Source organism: Rattus rattus, chromosome 1 (genome assembly GCF_011064425.1).
Source record: "Rattus rattus isolate New Zealand chromosome 1, Rrattus_CSIRO_v1, whole genome shotgun sequence".
In the NCBI taxonomy this organism is placed as follows: Eukaryota; Metazoa; Chordata; class Mammalia; order Rodentia; family Muridae; genus Rattus; species Rattus rattus.
Window position 1 is genome coordinate 184,110,197 of NC_046154.1, and position 24,014 is coordinate 184,134,210.

Below are 24,014 nucleotides of genomic sequence, written 5' to 3' on the forward strand. Positions count from 1 at the left end.
TTTCTTGCTTGCTTATACTAAGTTTTATTCATCCATTCAGTCATTTATTCAGAAATATTTCCTTTTTACCCCAGGCAATATATTTTGATTTTTTTCACTTGCTTTAACTCCTTCCTGACCCCCCTCTTTGTTTCCCATAACACTTCATGCTCTCGCTTTTTCTTTACTCTTCAAAACCAGAAACAGTGAATGTCAGAACAAACACTGTAAGATTTAAACACACACACACACACACAGACACACAGACACACACACACACACACACACATACACACACACAAAGCTCCCCAAACCAAAAAGATGTGGAGTCTTGTTTTGTGTTAGGCAGCTACTCCTAAGCAGGTTACCTGTCTCAGAATACGGTTGACACCCCGAGAGATTTCCCTGTTCCCAGTAGGTATCACTGCAAATGGCTTCTTGGTGAGAGGTGGGACCCTGTCCACTTCTCCGTGCTCAGAGATTTCTGGGTCTTGCTCTGGGTCTTGCCTATGCTATCACAGTCTGTAAGGTTCTATGTGCATCAGTCCTGCTTTGTTTCCTTAGAGGCATCCACCACCTCTGGCTTTTATACTCTTTCTGTCTTGGTATAATATTTTTAATTATGTCTATTTTAATAACATTTAATTATTTCCAAAATCTCTGTTTACATTGTGCATCTACTCTTGTCTGATGTCCAGTTTTTTAATCCAAACTTTTAGTATATTACTTCATTTGCAATTGCAGATTATAATTTTGAGTGTCCTTGTCACATTGCAATGTGGCTGTGATGACTTCTATCTCTTCACTGTCCATTGACAGTGTGTATTGTAAATTTTTTGGTATAAAAAATGATGTACTCTGTAAAAAGCACTATCATGAGTATGTCTTATGCTTGGATTCAAAGGCAAACATCTCAACAGCATGAGGACCACTTACAATTGTCAGGATACCTCAAGTTTTTCATTCTTAGAACTGTCCACCCTGAGCCTCTGAGAAACTGCCAGATTTTCTAACTGTGGTTCATTTCCTACCAAACTTATACTTTATAAAGTTTGCTCCTATGTGTACGGTCTCTTGTATCTCTCCACTTCGGGGGGGATTAGTGGTTTGCCCTATGATTTCAGTTGTCAATTGAAAATGCTTTTGTGACGAGAAAATGAGGCAATGTGATATCCTTAACATAGCACCATTCACAAAGTGCTTAGTAAATGCTAATTATAATATTCTAATAATTACACATTAATAAATGAAATAATTTTTACTGTGCTTATTATTATCAATAATAAACTTGAGAAGACAAAGACAGAAGAAAGAATAAATATTAGTTTTGAATTCTTGTGTGTGTGTGTGTGTGTGTGTGTGTGTGTGTGTGCGCGCGCGCGCGTGCGTGCATTATTTTTGGAAAAGGATAGTATGTTTTCACTTTGAGTAAGCCATAGTGTCCGGTGCAATCATCCATTCGAAAGTAAAAGAGTCTTTGTTTTATTAAGTAAAACTACTTATGAGAATTATACCAATTAGGTCTTAATAATAATACACAAATGAGATAAATAGTAAGTAGTGTCATGCAGTCAGCAATCGTTTATAAATACTAGAGTTTTACATGTATTGTGTCAATTATCTATTTCTAAATTTTCAACTCTTTCTTAACCATTTGATAGGAAACACAATGACAAAACTACTACTAGTCCAGCTGCTTTAAAAAGTAAGGAAATATCTCACAATGACTACCAGGACAGTAGGCAACCATGCCCTTTAACTCTGATGTAATAATTATTTCTGTGTAAGTTTTCTCGTTCAAAAGAATAATTTCATATTGTGATGGTTAGTTTCATAATCTAGGAAGGGCCATGTGGGAAGACTTTCACTGTAGGACTGTCTACATCCTGATAGTCCACGGGCAAGTCTATGGTGGGTTATACTGATTTTATTAAAAACTGAGGTAGAACTACCCACTCACTGTGGTCAGCGTTAGGGGCCACTGAACTATGTAACAGAGACAGTAGCCAATGTTGCTCCCTGTCCTTGAGTGTGGGTATGAGATGACCAACGCCCTGCAACTCCTGCCCTTCTGATTTGCCTGCTATGGAAGGATGCCACCTAGAGTTGTGAGCTAAACGAAACCTTTCTTTGCTAAAGCTTTTGTCAGGTCATTTTATCACACCAGCCAGAAAAGAAACTGAGAAATATATTATTACTTTCCAAATTGTAATCAATTTAATATGCCAGAGTAATGGTAGTGAATTTAACTTTTTAGTTAGTGTATAATTTGAAGTACACTGAGTCCTCCCCACCCCCTGTAGAGTCAACTAGCTTACTAATAACTATCACCAATGTTATCACCACTGTTAGTTCAGAGCTACTGAAATGTTACAACTTAACAGAAAGACCACACTTGTGGGCTCTCTGAATTAAATAATGAAACTTAGAGACAGCCATAAAACTGCAAATAAATAATCTGAAAATTAATCATTTCTTCTTTGTTCAATTCTAATTTACATTTATAATGTTCTACTTTTCAACCCTACTTTATTTAGAGAAATCACTCATTCTTTTAACTAAATAACCTAAAGAAAAAGTCTCTTTGGTGATACACAATAGTAAACTTTCTATATATTTGACAGGGACAGTGAGTTACAAAAAAGGTAATAGAGACTTGACTTCAACATAATTGAGACTTTTCACAAGAGGGAGATAAGCGGAAAGCAAACGATTTTATCCTGCTTCAACCCACTGCTCTACCAGGAATTCTTCACTGTGTGAAAACAAAAGGTAATCAGTTACTAACCTTGGACTCATCTAATCCCAGCTTCTTTAGAGACATTCTGACATACTCCAGAAAAGAGGAACATTTGGAGTAAATTTTACCAACGTACTGCTCACTGCAAAACAAAAGCGAATATCTTTTTAGTTTTTCCACTTTAAAGTATAGATAGTTTTACGTTTCAACATGGAGTACTTTAAAATGTCTTCCATATACATGGCACAAAATCCAGATGTGATGAAAATGAAGTAATACTTTTGTGACATTTGTAAGTGACATTATATCTGAGAATTCTTGGAGCACGCAGCAGTGGAAGATAATATTCTGCACACAATACTATGTAAGAGATGTTTCAAACTTATACTATTAAAAATCTCCGTTTAACAAGGTCCTCAAAAGTTTCCACTGTGCTCAAAACACATTTTTCTTTTATTGGCTTGACATTACATTGCACATTTTATGGCAACACACTCTAACAGGGGCAATATTTCAACAGCTATTCAAAGAGGGCTACCAAGCACTAACAGCCAATTGGGGTCTGACTATCATTTATGCCTTACAGATTTTCACTGCAATTTAAACAGAGTATCATGAAATAGTTTTCAATTTAAATAATACTAAGATGGACTATCACATCTCTCAGTTTTGGCTACAACTTAAGCATAATGTAAAAATCAGAGGCATGAAAAAATCAGTACCTACATTTTATCAAAAGTGGTAAATAAAGCCTCATGTACACGTGAAAGATTAAACCCATGATTAGACATTATATTCTACCTGTCTACCTTAATAATGTATCTTAGATTTCTTCAGCTAAACTTCAAGACAGCAATCTCAATTCTACTTATGTCAAATAATCATAATTCCAAGTGTCCCTTGGATGATTTTTTAAACTACTGTTTGAGAATTATATACACATGCATGCGTATACTTTGGTCAAATGCACCCTATTTCTTCCTAGCTTCTCTCCTTAGCCCCCATAAGCCCTCATCACCTTCCTTCTCTGCTCTAAGTGCTGTTTGTAGTAAACCCATAAAGCCCACTAAGTGCTGTGCACATGTGCATGGGTACAGCATCATCTACTGGAACATGGGTAGCCTCTAAGGGTCTTATAAAAGCTGCCTCTCTGTCTCCCAGTCTCCATCAGTTGCTAATATCTCTTGACCTAGGGGTGAGATTCCATGATTCCATCCACAACTCATGTTTCTAATGGGTGGTCTGATGTATTATGCATCAAGTCACAACTTTATGTGTTCGATGATGCTGCCATGTCTGGCAAACATGGCTTTACCACATAAGGCCCTCCCCCTGGCTTTCACAAATCTTTCACCATTTCTTCTGAAATGATTCCCGAGCCTTAGGGTGAAGAGGTATGACACAGATGCCTCACTTAAAGCTAAGCACCCCACAGTCTCTTATTCTCTGCAGGTTGATCACTTGTGGATCTCCACATCAATCACCATCTACTGCAAAAGCTAGGTTTTCGGATGAGGGCTGAAGTATGCATGGATATAAAGACTAACCTATGGGTATAAAGAGAAGAACATGGGGGTGGGGCTACCAGTGTACTGTTATATCCACTTAGCAGAACAACAGTATTAGGTTGTCCCCAGGGTCCATGACCTAATCAGTTATGGTATTTTGGCCTAGTTAACACTATTAGGCATGAATTCCATCTTGTGGGGTGAGCTTTAAATTGAGCCAGAATGCTGCTGGTTAGTTCTATACCATCTGTGCTACATCAGTGGCATATCTTACCATGCCAGTTTTATCATAGTTTTCAGTGTTCACAATTGATTAAGACTTTTGATGATTTTTCTGCCCCATCAGTATCCACAGAACGCTCCAGAAACATGAAAATATCCAGTGAGGATAGAGATTCCTGGTGAGTAGAAACTTGATTCCTCCTTACTCTACAACTCACGTAGGTGAGGTCTTTAAAAAATGGGATTTTTCTATCATGGTCTGGAAGGTAACCGAAATAAGTGGTAGTAGCTTGTAACATTTTGGAGGTGGGTTATGATACCTCATTGGCTGATTCTGAGAGAGGCAACTCGCACATGGCACTGGGGTTTTTAATTTAAAGACCTATGGGATCTGGGAGGCGGATGGCCCCCTTTCACAGGGTAACAGCATTTAAACTCCTTTTGCGCATGTATACACATATGTACGTACTTTTGGAAGCTTCCACAACAGCTCTCTATACGGTGTTTTCCAAGTCCTCGCCTGTCTGTTATCCCCCCCCATAGTCTGTCCTCTCTGCTTCCTGCACCATTTGGCTCCCCCTCTCTGCACCATCCCACCAGTGTTCTACACCCATCCTTAATATCTTTCTTCATTTCTGTTTACATGTTCTTAGAAGATTTTTTAAAAGAAGAAGTGTATTGTCACTTCTTGACCCCAAAAGTTGTGACCAACTATTCCATCAATGATACAACCAGGATTCACATTTACAGCAACATTTCTCCACCTTTTCACACCCCATCCTTACACTGTAGACTTTGGCTTTCTCCTTTTAAATGCTTGCTTACTGGTTTGGACTATCTAACATCCTTTCACTTGTTCTATCTGTGCAGTAATCGCTTCTGAGTAGGGAATCAGCTCCCCACTCTCCTTAACTGAATTAGTAATTCACACGCAAAAGCTCGTGCACACAGTCTTATTTGAAAAGTAGTTAATAGTCTACTTATTCTGAACTTCTATAGCCCTTATTATCTTTTCATTCAATTTGTTATTTTACCACTGTCTTGAGTGAAAAGGTGTTTGAATAGGTACAGGCTGAGGAAGCCAAAACAAATGTTTTACAGGGCTATGAGTCATTCTCAGTTTCAACAAAGAGTTGTACATCTTATGCTTTAATAGATATTGATAAAGGAGAGAGGTACAACTTACACATCACTGAATACTGAACCGAACTGATTAGCTAGTCACAAAAGATGCCATCAAATGTCACTTCCTGCTTTTCATCTCAAGAATGCTTGTAGGGTAGCCTCCCTGCACCCAAAGGGAAAAGCCATTAAGTCTTTCCCTTGATGACAGGACTCTATTGTACACTATTCACTGTTGCTTATGGAGTTCCTCAATAGAGAAAGTACCATAGACAAAAATGGTGTTTTCAGTTACACTAGTTCTGCCATTGACTAGCTTCCTAACAGCAATAATACTTCCTTGTTAGAAAACGTTAGGATTACCATGGCTAAGACAATAACAGCCCTTAGAACAAGACATGTTGTTAGCTGTCTCCATGCATATTATCTTTTTATTTTAAAATTACATTTATTTATGCGTGTGAGCATAGGTGTGCTGTGGTGCCTCATGTGGAGGACAGCAGACAGCTTGCAAGAGCCTGTACTCTTATTCTATGTGGGCCCAGGGACTGAACTGAGGCCATCAGGTTTAGAAGAAAGCACCCTTACCCAGTGAGCCTTCTCTGTGCTCTATTAAAACAAAACCATTCCTGAATTCAATTCATACATTTGGCGTTCTCTCTCTCTCTCTCTCTCTCTCTCTCTCTCTCTCTCTCTCTCTCTCTCTCTCTCTCTCTCTCTCTCTGTGGGGGGGCTGTTTTCCTCTCCACTTTACTTTTTCAGACAGGGTTTCTCACTGACCTGGAACCCCACATTTGGCTGACTGGCTGGCCTCACCGCTCTCTTGCTTTGCCCCTGTGCTCTAGGCCTGTGATGGTTTTTATTATAGGTGTGGTTTTATGTGGATACATGAGATTCCCAACTCAGGTCCTAAGGCTTAGGCAGGAAGCCTAATGAGCCAATGAGCCATCCCCCAAGCTCCTGGAAATTTTTTTAGCCTTCTATAAAAATATTTCATTAACATTTTTACATTCAGTATGTATTCATGTCTGTTAAGTAATGTTTGCAATTTTATTTAACTTTCCCTCTCTGAGAATTTCACACATTTTGAACCTATTTATCCCTCCCCCAATTTCTCCCAGATCCATCCCTCTTCCCCACCCACCCAACTTTTTGTCCTCTGTTTTACCCAGTAAGTTCAGTTTGTGCTTCCCATTTATTTGTTGATACATGGACTTCTACTGGCATGAGGTCAACTTACCAGAGTCCAACATTTTAAATAAAACTCTCTCTCTGTTAGCAGCTATGAACTGCCAACTGTTCCTAAGCTAGGAGTTGGTTAAGTAACATCACAATTACCAGAATTAGATGGCATTGCACGCTAACATCAGAATGTAAGTATCAGTGAACTGGTTTGATTCCTGGATTTATTAATTTAGACTGCTTAAAAATAAGAGAAATAATTTCAGTTTTTATTACTTTCATAGCTCCAAAATCTCAGTTATTGTTAAGACTACTTTTAGAACACTAAACAATGATTTGTTGCATAGGACATTTGAAATCTTTGTATTATTATTTATCTTCAGTAGTAACAGGAAGAAACTATAAGCCAAGTAGAACTAGAATGGTGACTGGTTGGGTCAGTCTTGCTTTATAATTCTTCCAGAGTGTCCCATGAATCTTGAATCCTAAGGAGTGAGATGTGAGCCCTGCCGGAGTGACGCAGGCTGCCCTGTGGTTCTCACTGAACTTTCCAACACTGTGTTGTGACAGTCTCCTCGGCAACACTGGCGCTCATACAGCGTTTTGAGCACACTTTCTTTTAACTATAAACACTGTTCTTGGAACATTCATTCCACTTTCAAGCTTTGTCCTTGGACTCCCAAATTCCCTTCAAAACCTACCTCAAAATGTGCTTCCTTAAGGAAGCCTTCTCTGGCACTCCAGATGAAATCGGAATCCTGACACAAAGATTTCTTTCACATATTCTTATTTTTCTGATTATCCTTTCCTTGATATTTGAACTTAGTAGGCCTTTCCAAAGGAGATGAACATTATAATTTTATTCTTCCCTTTTTTAACCTTCTTAATTCCAAATTTTGAGATCACTGTAAAAGATCTACACTAGCATATCACAAACAAGTATTCATTTAATGTTCAAGCTATGACACATAAGACTTTGAGTGTGAGCATGGGTGTGCTGTAGGGCCTACGTGGAGGACTGCAATCAACCTCTATACTACTGGGTGGGCCCAGGGATTGAACTGAGGTCACCACTACTCTAAGTAGCTGAAGAAAACTTCTACTGCTTTGTTTATGAGCATTTTGCTAGTGCCTAGCATAGTCAGCATATGGGAGGATCTCAACAGTGGATGCAATCATTAATCAAATAACCAGAACAAACCTTATTACACAATAGCAGGAAAGTGCATCACTATATTTACTGTATGTACTGTAGGAACACAAACAACAGTAAGCCTAACAATACAAATAGGAATAAGTTAGGACACGGTGAAAATGTTAAAGGAAAACACAATGTGAGTTGGAAAGTAAAGAACACACTGTTCCTTAACTCAGTCAGCCCTCAAACAGCTCCATGTAACCAGCTCTTATTTACTCATGCCAGGAAGAAAAATAACATGGAGAGGTTTAATAAGCTGCCTGATATCTGCTTTCCACACTTCAGTCAGTCACCCCTAGCCAATGCTACATCCTGCAGAGCAGGGGTGGAACTCACACTTTATATTAATAAGCTGCAAACGAAGAACCTCTGAGCTATAGGTGACTGATACAGGGATATTCCACAACACCCTTCTCTGCCTATGTCCTTACAGAATAGCCATGCAATTCTCTTGTCCCACTTAAGGAAAAGGATTTTTCTTGACCAGTACTTAGAAGCACCTATGTTTCTAAAGATAGATACTGAATTTTGTTAGTTACATGAGAAAATGGTGCAGGCCCAAGACCTTCAAGACTTAAATTACAGAAAATAAATGAGTGGAATAAAGATATACACAAGTAGAATATGGATGTATTATGTGTTTTAGTAATATTAGTCATTGTGTCAGAACTTGCCATAACTAGTCCCCACCCTCCAGTTTTATAATCATCATTTATAACAATGAAATCTGTCTAGATAACTTCAGAATATAACAGCCTTAAATATAAAGTGCTAATCTCATTTTTTCATTATGAAACAAGATGTATTTAGAGTCTGTTTGGATAATTTTATTACTTACATGGCATATTCACTGTCTTAATTTATGTTGAAATACTTCAATAAAATAGAAATCTTTTCATTCGTTATTTAGGTAATCTGTCAGAAAATACCTAAGAGTAAGGATTTGAGTGTTATTAGTTTCCTTCTTTTCTGTATCTTTGAAAACTTTTTGCTTAGATTTATGTGTATATGTGTACACCTATGTGCAAGACAGGCTGCACCAGAACATGGAAGCTCCCCGAGAGCTAGAATGATGTTATACATGACACTCAGCCCAACATGGGTGCTGTGAGCTGACTGGTCTTTTGGATGAAGAGTGAGTGCTCACACCCACTGACTCAGCTCTCCAGTCCCTTCTGAAACTCTCTACTCACAGGCTTTCTTTTCATCACAGAAAAATCGTCAAGGAGGACTGGGGAGGTGGCTCAACAAGTAAAAACACTGCCACCAAGTCTCATGACCTCATCTATTCCCAGGACACATGTGGTGGAAGCAAAGAACTCCCTCTTATAAGCTGTCCTCCACACAGGCGCCATGCTACATGGACAGCATCTCCCAAACTCTGAATGAGACAAACAAAAACATAGATGTGATAATTTCTTTTAAAAATATGTTATGTAAAAACCAGAATGTTCAAGGACCTGTGTAGGTGCTCAGTTGGTTGGTACCTGGTGTTCAAGCATGAGGACCTAGGTTCAGATCCCTAGACCTGTGGTAAAAAAAACTCTGCATAGCAGGTTGTGCCTTTAACCTCACTCAGCCCTGGAAAGCTGGAGAGATGGAGACAGCTAGGCTGACCAGGCTAGACAAATCACGAACTTCAGTTTTAGTGGCAGAATTTGCCTTACAGGAGAATGGTCAAGGAAGGACAAGTAACCACCTGTTGGCTTCCACGTGCACCTGTATGCACTTGCGCACACAGGCAGGCATACACATCAACACAGATAAAATGCAGACACAGATTTAATCTTTCATTTGTGAAAGAAAACACAAGCCAGACAGCAAGCAAGCAAATGACAAAATACAACCCTGTCCTCTAATCCAGTGTCCCCAAATTATTTACTAGATGGTATATGTTAGGGTTTGTATATGCTGGACCCAGGGAATGATACTATTAGAAGATATGGCCCTGTTGGATTAGGTGTGTCACTGTGGGTGTGGGCTATAAGACCTCCTCTAGTTGCCTGGAAGTGCGTCTTCCACTAGCAGCCTTCAGATGAAGACACAGAACTTCAGTTTCTCCTGCATCATGCCTGCCTGGATGCTGTCCTATTCTTGTCTTGGTAAGAGAATGAATCTCTGAACCTATAAGCAGACCCAATTAATATTCTTTTTAAGAGTTGCTTTGGTCATGGTGTCTGTTCACAGCAGTAAAACCCTAACTAAGACAGTTTTTGTCACATGAACAAAAAATACATTAGAGTTGGTTCCTCTGAGCATTTAGATGACATGAATTTAAGTAATACTTGCTTGGTATATCATTTAAAGTATTACAGAATATTTTATACATGCGTTGTGATATACAGGTAAATAATATTCAGAGGAAAACAGTCGAAAGTACTTGTAGGCTTCTAGACAGATGGAATTCTGTCACAAATAAAACTATCGAGGACAGCAAAGATTAGTCAGCCAATGAAAGGATGTTGTACAAAACTTCCAAGATGTAAAACATGCCTGTATTTACTACAGCTAACAGAAAATACTAAACAGTTCTATTTAATAAGAATGTTAGTACCTTACAGTTGTTCACAAATGTCTATAACAATTATGTCGCTGCTGTCAGTGCCTTTAGATTTTGAACAGGCAGATACTGATTGAAATACCAACAGAGGTTCTCAGAGGAGTCAGAATAATTCTTTTCATAATGCTTTTTTAGAATTTGTTTCACAAAGCACTTTAAGAATATTAGGGTATAGATCCCTAGAACAAATGAAACTCAAGACGGATGATCAAAATGTGAATGCTTCACTCCTTCTTTAAATGAGGAAAAAGAATACCCTTGGCAGGGAAGAGAGAGGCAAAGATTAAAACAGAGACTGAAGGAACACCCATTCAGAGCCTGCCCCACATGTGGCCCATACATATACAGCCGCCCAATTAGACAAGATGGATGAAGCAAAGAAGTGCAGACCGACAGGAGCCGGATGTAGATCGCTCCTGAGAGACACAGCCAGAATACAGCAAATACAGAGGTGAATGCCAGCAGCAAACCACTGAACTGAGAATAGGACCCCCGTTGAAGGAATCAGAGAAAGAACTGGAAGAACTTGAAGGGGCTCGAGACCCCATAAGTACAACAATGCCAAGCAACCAGAGCTTCCAGGGACTAAGCCACTACCTAAAGACTATACATGGACTGACCCTGGACTCTGACCTCATAGGTAGCAATGAATATCCTAGTAAGATCACCAGTGGAAGGGGAAGCCCTGGGTCCTGCTAAGACTGAACCCCCAGTGAACTAGACTGTGGGGAGGAGGGCGGCAATGGGGGAGGGTTGGGGGAACACCCATAAGGAAGGGGGAGGGGGGGGGATGTTTGCCCGGAAACCGGTAAAGGGAATAACACTCGAAATGTATATAAGAAATACTCAAGTTAATGAAAAAAAAAGAAAAAAGAAAAAAAAAGAATATTAGGGTATATATACTCTGAGAGATGGTCTCAACAAAGACATTTATTAAAAAGGTAATGACCACTATGTTTCAAACTTGTTTTGAGCAGTGACTTACAAAGTACTGCCTTAAGGTATCATTATCAATCTCTATTTACAGAGAAGAAAACGGAGGGGAAGAGACTCAAACACTGAAGACGTCACTGCTGTTACACTGGGAGCAGGATTCGTGCCTGACATGTGGAGCTCTTGTGCTTATGATCTTTTTCTTCATCTTTTATTTGTGAGACAGAGTCTCACAAAGTTGCCCAAACTAGTCATGAAACGGCAATAATCTTATCTCAGCCATCCCCAAATACCTCTCTTTTAATCCTGACTCTAATGTCACTCTTCCAATTACCTAGTCTTTACAATATGACTAGGGGGACATCAGATGAAGCATGAACTTATTAACATCTCTACCAAATTCTTTCGTATTACCATTCTGGAACAACAATTTGCAGGACATAAACCCACACTGATCAAAGTCCAATTTATCCTTTTCCAAGTGTTTAAAGATACTTTGAAGGCTGGTTATCGGATCCCAGCAGTTATACTAAGGAAAACCATGAAAAAACATCATAGGAATTCTGAGATGACCTAAGTGAAACAGGGAACAGCAGTAAGAAACTGTGGGAAGAAAGCAAGGCAGAAAGGAGTGAGGAGGGAGGGAGGGTGGCGGGAGACATTCTGCAGAGGATGACACTTAGTGAGGAACTGAAGACAGCCAGCAGGAGAGAGCTACACAAGGGTCTGCAGCAGAGCATTCCAGCCAGGGAGTGGAGGACGTAAAGCCCCAGCTCTTCCTGTACTCCTTCCCTCAAGCCAAGCAGTGTTTCATTAGAATAGGAGAGAAGTATGCTCCAACACTGACCAACAAGCTGTGGGGAACACAGACCCCAGGCAAAGAAGGAAAAGTGCTGAGTAATGCTTGTGGTGTCAGCAACAGGGAAATCAAGGCTCCAGACTAGGCTCATTCCCTCCAGTGGGGGAAGTAAACCACAGCAGAACATATTCAAGGGAACTAGAAAAGTAGTACCAGTTCCCCGCACCCAAATCCTGTGGAGAAGAGAGCGGACCACCCAGGAGGGCAGACATCCCAAGGCCGCAGGACAGACTGCCACCTCGGAACACCTCGGCCCACATCCCTGGTCCAAGGGGAAACTGTACAGTGCCTCTGGACACAGGGATAGAGGAACAGATAGCTGCTGGTACCCGCGGTTCTAGTCTGTGCCCAGGACTGAACTGATCCGGCCAAACAGCTCCCTGTACCCAAATCCCGTGGGGGAGAGGGCTGGACCCTCAGAAGTGTGGATGCTCCTGAGAAGTCAGAGAACACCCTCTGACCACAGTCCAGACTCAAGAGAGAATCGCATAGTGCCAACTGTGCCTGCTGGGCCCAAGGACCTAGACTAGCAATCAGGGGCAGGACCTTTTGATTCCTGCCCACGCCTAGAGCTGGAAGACAGTTTCCAGGAATACCGACACACTTGAAATCAGAGCACCTGTTGTCAGGAAAGGCTGTAAGAAAACAGGAAAACAGTTCTACAGTAGTGCTGACACAGAGGCCTACAGCAGGTCAAGTCACTCTCAGAAACAGCAGGACAAGCAAACACCAGAGACAACCCAATGGCTAGAGGCAAGCACAACTGAAACCAAGAATACTTGGCAGCATCAGAGCCCAGTTCTCCTACCAAAGAAAATACTGGATATCTAAGCACACCAGAAAAGCAAGATCTAGATTTGAAATCATATTTTTTGATAATGATGGAGGACTTTAAGAAAGACATAAAGAACTCCCTTAGAGAAATGCAGTAAAACACAAGTGAACAAGTAGAAGCCCTTGGAGAGGAAACACAAAAATCACTGAAAGAATTACAGGGAAACACAACCAAACAGGTGGGGGAATTGAAAATAGAAATAGAAACAATAAAGAAAGCACAAAGGGAGACAACACTTGATATAGAAAACCAAAGGAAGAGACAAAGAGCCATAGACACAAGCATCACCAACAGAATACAAGAGATAGAAGAGAGAATCTCAGGGGCAGAAGATACCATAGAAAACATCAACACAACTGTCAAAGATAATCTAAAACGCAAAAAGCTCCTAGCCCAAAATGTACAGGAAATCCAGGACACAATGAGAAGATCAAACCTAAGGATAATAGGTATAGAAGAAAGTGAAGACTCCCGATATAAGGGGCCAGTAAATATATTCAACAAAATTATAGAAGAAAACTTCCCTAACCTAAAGAAACAGATGCCCATAAACATACAAGAAGCCTACAGAACTCCAAATAGATTGGACCAGAAGAGAAACTCCTCCCATCACATAATAGTTAAAACACCAAATGCACAAAACAAAGAAAGAATATTAAAAGCAGTAAGGGAAAAAGGTCAAGTGACATATAAAGTCAGACCTATAAGAATAACACCAGACTTCTCACCAGAGACTATGAAAGCCAGAAGATTCTGGACAGATGACATACAGACCCTAAGGGAACACAAATGCTAGCTCAAGTTACTGTATCCAGCAAAACGTTCAATTAACATAGATGGAGAAACAAAGATTTTCCATGACAAAACCAAATTTACGCGATATCTTAATACAAATCCAGCCCTACAAAGGATAATAGATGGAAAATACCAACACAAGGAGAGAAACTACATCGTACAGAAAGCAAGAATATAATTTCCTTGCAATGAAACCAAAAGAGAGACAAACATAATTCCACCTCTAACAATGAAAATAACAGGAAGCGACAATAACTATTCCTTAATATCTCACAACATCAACAGACTCAATTCCCCAATAAAAAGACAGACTAACAGACTGGATACATAAAGAGGACCCAACATTTTGCTGCATGCAGGAAACACACCTCAGAGACAAAGACAGCAGAGATAAACACTTAGCTAGACTAACCAGAGGTCACAGAAAGTGTATCCAAATTAAGAAAATCTGAAATGAAAAGGGAGACATAACAACAGAATCTGAAGAAATTTTAAAAAAAAATCATCAGATCCTACTACGAAAGCCTATATTCAACAAAACTGGAAAATCTGGAGGTAATGGACAATTTTCTAGACAGATACCAGGTATCAAAGTAAAATCAAGAACAAATAAATCATCTAAACAACTTCATAACTCCTAAAGAAATAGAAGCAGTTATTAAAAGTCTCCCAACCAAAAAGAGCCCAGGTCCAGAAGGGTTCAGTGCAGAATTCTATCAGACCTTCATAAAAGACCTCATACCAATACTGTCTTAACTATTCCACAAAATTGAAACAGACAGAGCACTAACAAATTCCTTCTATGAAGCCACAAATACTCTTATACAAAACCACACAAAGACCCAACAAAGAAAGGAACTTCAGACCAATTTCCCTTATGAACATTGACGCAAAAATACTCAATAAAATTCTTACAAATCAAATCCAAGAACACATCAAAATGATCATCCACCATGATCAAGGGGCTTCATCCCAGGTATGCAGGGATGGTTTAATATACGAAAATCCATCAATGTAATCCACTATATAAACAAACTCAAAGATAAGTACCACATGGTCATTTCATTAGAAGCTGAGAAAGGATTTGACAAAATTCCACACCCCTTCATGATAAAAGTCCTGGAGAGATCAGCAATTCAAGGCCCATATCTAAGCATAGTAAAAGCAACTTACAGCAAAACAGTAGCTAACATCAAACTAAATGGAGAGAAACTTGAAGCAATCCCACCAAAATCAGGGACTGGACAAGGCTGCCCACTCTCTCCCTACTTATTCAATATAGTACTCAAGGTCCTAGCCAGAGCAATCAGACAGCGAAAGGAGGTCAAAGGCATACAAATTGGAAGGGAAGAAATCAAAGTATCACTATTTGCAGATGATATGAGAGTGTACATAAGCGACCCCAAAAGTTCCACCAGAGAACTACTTTACCTGATAAACAACTTCAGCAAAGTTTCAGGGTATAACATTAACTCAAACAAATCAGTAGCCTTCCTCTACTCAAAGGATAAACAGGTTGAGAATGAAATTAAGGAAATGACATCCTTCACAACAGTCCCAAATATCCTAAAATATCTTGGTGTGACTTTAACCAAGCAAGTGAAAGATCTGTATGACAAGAACTTCAAATCTCTGAAGAAAGAAATTGAGGAAGATCTCAGAAGATGGAAAGATCTTCCATGCTCATGGATTGGCAGGATTATTATAGTAAATACGGTCATTTTGCCAAAAGCGATCTACAGATTCAATGCAATCCCAATCAAAATTCCTACTCAATTCTTTATAGAGATAGAAAGAACAATTTGCAAATTCATTTGGAATAACAAAAACCCAGGATAGCGAAAACTATACTCAACAATAAAAGAACTTCTGGGGGAATCACCATCCCTGACTTCAAGCAGTATTACAGAGAAATAGTGATAAAAATTGTATGGTATTGGTACAGAGATAGGCAAATAGATCAGTGGAATAGAATTGAAGACCCAGAATTGAACCCACAGACCTACAGCCACTTGATCTTTGACAAAGGAGCTAAAACCATCCAATGGAAGAAAGACAGCATTTTCAACAAATGGTGCTGGTTCAACTGGAGGTCAGAATATAGAAGAATGCAGATCAATCCATTCTTATCACCATGTACAAAACTAAAGTCCAAGTGGATCCAGGACCTCCACACCAAACCAGATACACTCAAACTAATAGAAGAAAAAGTGGGGAAGATTCTCGATCACAAGGGCACTGGGGAAAATTTTCTGAACAAAACACCAATGTCTTATGCCCTAAGATCAAGAATCGACAAATGGGACCTCATAAAACGGCAAAGTTTTTGTAAAGCAAAAGACACTGTCATTAGGACAAAATGGCAGCGAACAGATTGGAAAAAGATCTTTACCAATCCTACATCTGATAGAGGGTAATATCCAAAATATACAAAGAACTCAAGAAGTTTGACTCCAGAGAGCCAAAGCACCCTATTAAAAAATGGGGTACAGAGCTAAACAAAACATTCTCAGCTGAGGATTATCGAACGGCCAAAAAAGCACCTAAAGAAATGTTTACCTTCTTTAGTCACCTCACCCCAGTCAGAATGGCTAAGATAAAAATCTCAGGTGACAGCAGATGCTGGCTAGGATGTGGAGAAAGAGGAACACTCCTCCATTGTTGGTGGGATTGCAAACTGGTACAACCATTCTGGAAATCAGTCTGAAGGTTCCTCAGAAAATTGGACATTGAACTACCTGAGGACCCAGCTATACCTCCCTTAGGTATATACTCAAAAGATGCTCCAACATACAACAAAGACACATGCTCCACTATGTTCATAGCAGCTTTATTTATAATAGCCAGAAGCTGAATATAACCCAGCTTCCCTTCAACAGGGGAATGGATTCAAAAAATGTGTTACATCTACACAATGGAATACTACTCAGCTATCAAAAACATTGAGTTCATGAAATTCATAGGCAAATGGAATGATCTAGAAAATATCCTGAGTGAGGTTACTCAGTCACAGAAAAGCACACTTGGTATGCACTCATTGAAAGGTGGATATTAGCCAAAAAGCTCAAATTACCCAAGATGCAATCCTCAGACCACAGGAAGCTCAAGAAGAAGGATGACCAAAATGCGGATGCTCCCACTCCTTCTTAAAAGGGGGAAAATATCCATAGGAGGGGATATGGAATCAAAGTATAGAGCAGTGACTCAAGGAATGGCCATTCAGAGCCTGCCACACATGTGGCCCATATATATACAGCCACCAAAACTAGATAAGATTGATGAAGCTAAAAAATGGAGGCAGAAAGGGACTGGATATAGATCTCTCCTGAGAGACACATCCAGAGCATGTCTAATACAGAGGTCAATAGCAGCAAACCACCGAACTGAGAATAGGACCCTTTTGGAGGGAATTATAGGAAGGATTGAAAGAGTTGAAGGAGCTTGCAACCCCATAAAAAACAACAATGCCAACCAACCAGAGCTTCCAGGGACTAAACCACTACCGAAAGACTACACATGGACTGACCCAGGACTCCAACTGTATATGTAGCAGAGAATAGCCTTGTGGGGCACCAGTGGAAGGGGAAGCTCTTTGTCTTGTGAAGATTGGACTCCCAGTGCAGGGGAATATGGGGGAGGGCAATAAGGGGGATGTATATGGAGAAAACCTGTATTGGGGAGGGGGAGGGGAGGGAATGGGGGCTTATGGACAGAAAACTGGGAAGGGGAATAACCTTTGAAATATAAGTAAAGAAATAAATAATAAAAAATTAAAAAAAAGAGAAAAATAAATGCAAAAAAAAAAGAAAAGAAAAGAAAAGAAAAGAAAAGAAAAGAAAAGAAAAGTAGTACCAGTCCGTTTACATATTTTTGTAAAGGAAAGGAAGCATGGACGACTACAAGTGAGTTGGGAGAAGATCAATAAAGGAAATGTGATCTGAGGAGGACTTCTCATTTTACAGGACCGTGGCCATTAGGAGTTCACCAGGTGGCTGTGGAGAAGGACAAATCATTTTAGTATGAAAATCATTAGAAGTCACTTATTATCGTACAGTGGGCAGAAAGGTTTAAAAAAAATGGTAAAAAATAAAGCATCGTGTGGAGTTAAAAGGACACTAAGGATTCCATCTGCTGCATGTTCTAGGGGAAAGAAGTGGCAGAAGTGGGTAAGAGAATATTCCAGGTAGATCAAAGTGTTCCAAAAAGCACAGGAGACACAAAACAGTCAAACAAGAATGCGATAATCTAGTACAGTCAGGGTGCACGACAGCTGATCAGAAAGCAAGGAATCTACTAAATGGAAAGATGTGTGTGTGTGTGTGTGTGTGTGTGTGTGTGTGTGAGAGAGAGAGAGAGAGAGAGAGAGAGAGAGAGAGAGACAGACAGACAGACAAAGAGAGAGAGAAAGAGATATTAGAAGTGGTTTTGAATGTGACAATGAATATCTTTTAGACTGGCTATGTAAAGGTGAAGAATTATCAAATATTTTCAATAAGTTAGAAAAACATAGTGGTTGAAAAACAACAGAGGAAATTCAGGGCAGATTAAAGGGGCCTGTGTGAGAATAAAGCCCAGTCAGCATGCTAAGGAGGATGTGTTCTTTCTTTTAATAGAAATGACTGCATTAGACCTAATTAAGATTCTACTCGAGGCAACGCAACACCACTCATACACTCCTCCCTGATTACAACCCTACGAGCACGGTGTTGGCACACACACTCTCCAACCAACCGAGGGGTGCACTTTGAGGAATGGTGAAGCAGCCGTACACAGAATAAATGAATGCAAGCACACAATAGAACATACAAGCCTCAGCTTCTCCAGCACCACCAGAGAGCCACGGACTCACCTGGTACCTTTTACATGCTGATACACATTAAAGACTTCAAACATCATGAGATGGTTCTTTGTAAATCTTTAAATTACATTTCAGTTTAAAAGATACAGTCCTTTTAATTTTAACTTGCCTATACAGTGCACATTAAAGGTTCTGCTGTAATTTTGTGAGAAAGTTTTAAAGATCTGGGTTTTCACTTTACTATTTGGTAAGACTAAAAGAAAAAATAAGATTAAACTTGGTGAGTCATAATTTACAACAGAATAACAATCTGCTTCTTATGGCTCTCATTACAGAAGAGACTGATATGGATACGACAGTAGTGATGGACTCCAGCAGTAAAATGCTTGCCTAGCATGTGTGGGTTCATCCCAACACTGCAAAAATAAGGATGCGAGTGAATGAGCTGCGTGTCTGTAGTGTATGTAGTGTATGTACTCTATCTTCCTGACTCATGTAAGCGCTGTAAGAGATTTTTACCTTGTGAAATTCCTTCTCTGGTACGAAATTTCCAGATAATGAAATAAAGGAATTTCTACAAGTTATTGACTTTTAAGTGCACTGAGTGCTAAAACTATAATAGAATAAAATGTAATGGGTAAGTTAATGAAAAACAGTGACTTCAATCTTAAGACTGTACAAGCAATTACACGGAGAAAGTTAGAGAATAATGCTGCAGGCATTCTATAATAACTTTTTACCTGAGGATAATTTAATGGAGTTAACAAAGAAAACTAAACAAAATATAAAAAGATTAAGTCACAGTATTTTGGGGGTTTTGAACTCCAAAGCTTACACACAGAGTTCAATCAAGTTAAGCTCATGCTATTGTCTGGTGGCTCGGGCCCTGGAGCGTAGGTCCTGGAAGCCTGGTGTTCTCTTGGATGATGTGACAGGCAGTGGGGTTCTTAAGAGATGGACCATGGGGTAGGTTTTACCTTGGGATGTTGTTTTTGCAAAAGATTAAGATGGGTGCTATGAGATCTTCAGTTTTTACAAGATGAGTTGTTTTTAAAACTCCTTTCCAAGAAGAGGTTCTAAGGCCTAGTCTTAGACAGCAGATAGTGAGGGCTGCTGGTGAGTGGGTACCATTTTCTTCAGTTGTATCATCACTGGAAAGTTAGTCATGGCCAGTAAGTAACCCCACATCCACAATCACACAGGAAGCACCAGCTAACTCAGGGGTCATAGTATACAGAGGGCGAGGAGGGGGACTTGCTGAGAAGGGTACAAGGGACAGGGAAAATGCGTAGGGATGGAGCAGCCAGTGAAGGATGGATATGCACGATTATTAAAACACAGCACTACAGTTATGTGTAAAACTGCCAAAGAACACGAGACTCCTTCAGATACTGCCGTGCCATCCTGCCACCTCATTCCTTCCCTTGTATAAAGCTTCTACCATGAGGACAACATCTCCCTCCCTCTCCTTCACCTCCCTCCCCTTCATGACTGTCTTAGCTTTATTAGGTATACAGCCTTGTGTACGTTTTGGTAAATTGTGTGTGTGCACTCACACATCCATGCCCTGGGTTAGCCCTTAAAGGCACTGGGTCACAGGGAGCTTCTAATCCGCTGGAGAGCTTGCTGTTTGGTTTTTCAGACATACATTTTTCTCTTGTTATATTTCTCATGTGTGTCTTCAATTACCGGTTAGGCTTCTAATTAGACATACTATTTCTCTTTCTCTTTTCCGATCATCCGGGGAGAATTTCCCTATATAGTCTAGTCTGGCATTAAACTTCAATACTCTTGCCTTAGTCTCTTGATTAGCTGGGGTTATGGTGTGTTTGACCATGCCCAGGTCTAGATATGGTTGAATTTTTAGTTAAGATTTTAGTGCTATTTAATAATTATGCTTTTAAATGATGCCTGGGTAAAGAATCATCTTTCTGAAAATCTGACTACCGTCCTGAGATCTTCTGTTTAATACTTTGTAGGTTTTGTTCTGCTCCATACATCTATTGAAACAGACTTTCCAAACCCTCCCATAATGTGCCTCTGTCTTTCAAAGTCATGCGCTACACTCCTTTTTCTTAATTTTGGTCATTTACTGTTACCTTATTATTTACACCTAGGATTTTTACGTGGGCCACTGTTATATTTCTGTCTCCCACTGTTTTTAGTGCATTTTATCATAAAATGTGAGGTCACACAAAGTTGTAAGAAGGAAGATGCCTAAGTAAAACCTTAATGTAGCTTGCCATGCCTCAAGATGGTAAAGCAGTGGATTCTGATTCTAACAGCCTAGACCGCATTTCCATTACGTCAGGGTCGCTTCGTCTGCAGTCTGACAGCCACAGCCACTCCTTCCCACCCTACCTTCTCCCCTTTCCCTTCCCACCCTACCTTCTCCCCTTTCCTTCCCACCCTACCTTCTCCCGTTTCCCACCCTACCTTCTCCCCATTTCCATTCCACCCTACCTTCTCCCCATTTCCCTTCCCATTCTACCTTCTCCCCATTTCCCTTCCCATCCTACCTTCTCCCATTTCCTTCCCATTCTACCTTCTCCCATTTCCTTCCCATCCTACCTTCTCCCCATTTCCCTTCCCACCCTACCTTCTCCCCATTTCCATTCCCACCCTACCTTCTCCCCATTTCCCTTCCCATCCACCTTCTCCCCATTTCCCTTCCCCCCTACCTTCTCCCCCCCCCTTCCCACCCTAAACCTTCTCCCCTTTCCCTTCCCACCCAACCTTCATCCCCCCCCCCGCCCCAAACCTGTAGTATGTTGCAACTTCTACAACTTTGTCATTTCAAGAACATACTGAATGGGTAGACTTTTCTGTCCCCAACACCTTGCCCTGTTGTGGGACTGGGACAAAGCCCATGGCCTGTGCATACTAGAAAACTGTTCCTCCACTGAGCTATGTTCCATCCCCAAGAATGAGGAGAAACAGAATCATACTACATTTACTTTATAATTGGGTTTTTTCTCTAACACAATTCTCTGGAGATTCAGCCAGGTTGTTGTATATAATTATTTTGTTCTATTTTGCTACCCAGTGAGTGGTCAGGAGCTTGTTTCCTTCAGTTTGTACGTCTATGAGTGAAGTGCTATAAACATCCGCAGAGTCGGTCTCTATGGAAACTCTACATGGTACTGCTATGTTCTTCCTTGCTACTGCTATGACCCAAGTTATCTCCACTGACACTGGAGTACCTGGTTACTGCTGAGAAACAGTGTAAATTCTCAATTTTTATTTTACCATGTTTGGTAGGGGAAAGGGACAGGGGCACCTAATCAGTGCTGGGAAGCTTGATAGAGAGGAAATGGAGCTTTTCCTGTGGTCTCTGTAAGGCTAAGTTGTTAGTGAGAAGGTCATCTTTTCACCAGAGGTTAGAGTGCCAGTTTTCTCTTCAGCCTTAGCTGTAATCACAGGACCCTACCAAGCTGAGGGGGACAGAAGAATTTAAGGTGGATGATTCTAAGAAGACAGTGTCTTGTGGACACAGCAGGACAGCTGCACATATGAACTTAGAGCAGCTATGACGGCATATGCAAGAGCATGCAGCTGAAGCCAGTCTAAATTCTAGTATGGAGAGGGCAAGTGGGTGCAAAGCTCCTCCCCTAACTGAGGATTATTAGCACTTGGTATCTGCTAGGAAAGGAAGGGTTAGTTAGTGTAGTCCCTGTCTGGAAAGTCAACTACACTCTAGTGTAAGGACACATCCAAGATTACTAGGGCAGCACAAATTAACCTTAATGTGAGGAAAGGGGGAAGGGGCAAAAAGTTGGGTATGGAATAAGAAAGATAGAGGGCTGAAAATGCTCACAAGTCATTGTACAAACGTCCCTGACACTGAAAGTATACCCTTCTACCTTCAGGCCCCAGGTTTCCTCACTGGATCTTTCTGCTCTGCGGTCCCATGAGTTCAGCAACATCAAAAGATGCCCTGTTCAATGTAAAAGCAACTCAATGGAAGCTGAGTATCTGCCTGGTAAACCTGGGTATTTGCCTTCATAAGGGCTTCTATTGGCGACCCAATACCTTGGTTTGAGCCCAGTTGGATCATGATGTCTTGGGTTTCTGATGGCCTCTCATATACTACCTGAGTGCCGGTGTATGCCACAGAGAAGGGAAAGGGAAATGTCTGCCTTAGTCACAAAGCTTCACTGGGAGGATTATCCAAGCCCCTTAAGACCAAGAGAACAACTAATGGAGGGACCAGCATCTCCTACCTCCAACTGACTGGCTGCCACTGCACTCTGCTGTACTTTCACGGTCGCGCTCTTTCTCGCCTGTGGAAAATCCCTGAGGCTGGCTCTATCTTTCCACTGTTGCAGATGATGAAATGTGACGAAGGTTAGGGAGACTCCGGCTCCTCTTTGCTTGGGCCAACTCTGGGTCACACTGATTATCCCTTAGTAACCTTTAATAAACTCAATGCTCTTCCTTCAAAATGTTTAATTTTTTTCAAAGAATAACTAAAACTAATTATAATTTACCCTTCAAAAATTAACCCAAATATTAAAAAAGAAAAACCTACTCATCCAACAATATAACACAGGTATTTTATTTATTTACTCATTGTTTGATTGCTTGCTATTGAACCAAAGGTATTTCATGTTATAGGTAAACTATCTCTGGGCCCCAGCAAAATGACAAAGTAAAATTCTCATACCATTTGCTGATGCCATAATAATCCTTAATAATATTCTGAAGAACAGCACGATAGAAGAGTGATTCAGTAGGTAGCTGAAGAAAATGCAGATATATGTATTAGAATAAATGAAACCTAGAAACAAGATTAATTCTACAGACTTAGGGTATAGTAAACATTATAAGCCTGACCTGGTTGTTAAATAGAGGAAGACATTATAGTGTCCTCCTGCAATGCCAAGTATTTTGGTAAATTTACTCGTTTGAAATATTGTTACTTACAAATTGCTTACAAATTTCTGCATAGCTACAGAGTAGATGACAATTTTTCCTTTATATTAAGATAATATATATACATATATACATACACATATATATTATAAAAAGGTACTTTGTAAATAAATGTATATTTTATAAAAAATAAGAGTTGAATAAGAAAGTAATGACAAACTATGATACACATTTGCATTTTAAATAAGATAATATACATAAATAAAATTCACAGAGAAAACCAAACAGGACAAAATCAATGATTATTCTCAAGTTACCGTGAGCAAATAAAGCTTTACAGTTGTTTCCCAGGAGAAGTGGAGGGAGTCCCTCCCAGTGCTCATTCTGTGAATAACTAGTCCGAGCCAT

At 40.1% G+C, this 24,014-nt stretch overlaps 1 protein-coding gene across 2 annotated transcripts in view; it reads right to left on the reverse strand.

Moving 5' to 3' along the window:
- Positions 1–24,014, reverse strand: part of Mettl25 (methyltransferase like 25) — an 81,411-nt gene that overhangs the window by 15,079 nt on the left and 42,318 nt on the right. For both annotated transcript variants that reach the window (XM_032911921.1, XM_032911930.1), the window contains 2 exons: positions 23,398–23,471; positions 2,768–2,861 (listed from right to left, as the gene is read on the reverse strand). In XM_032911921.1, coding sequence (XP_032767812.1) covers positions 2,768–2,861; positions 23,398–23,471 — 168 coding nt within the window. The remainder of the gene's footprint in view (positions 1–2,767; positions 2,862–23,397; positions 23,472–24,014) is intronic.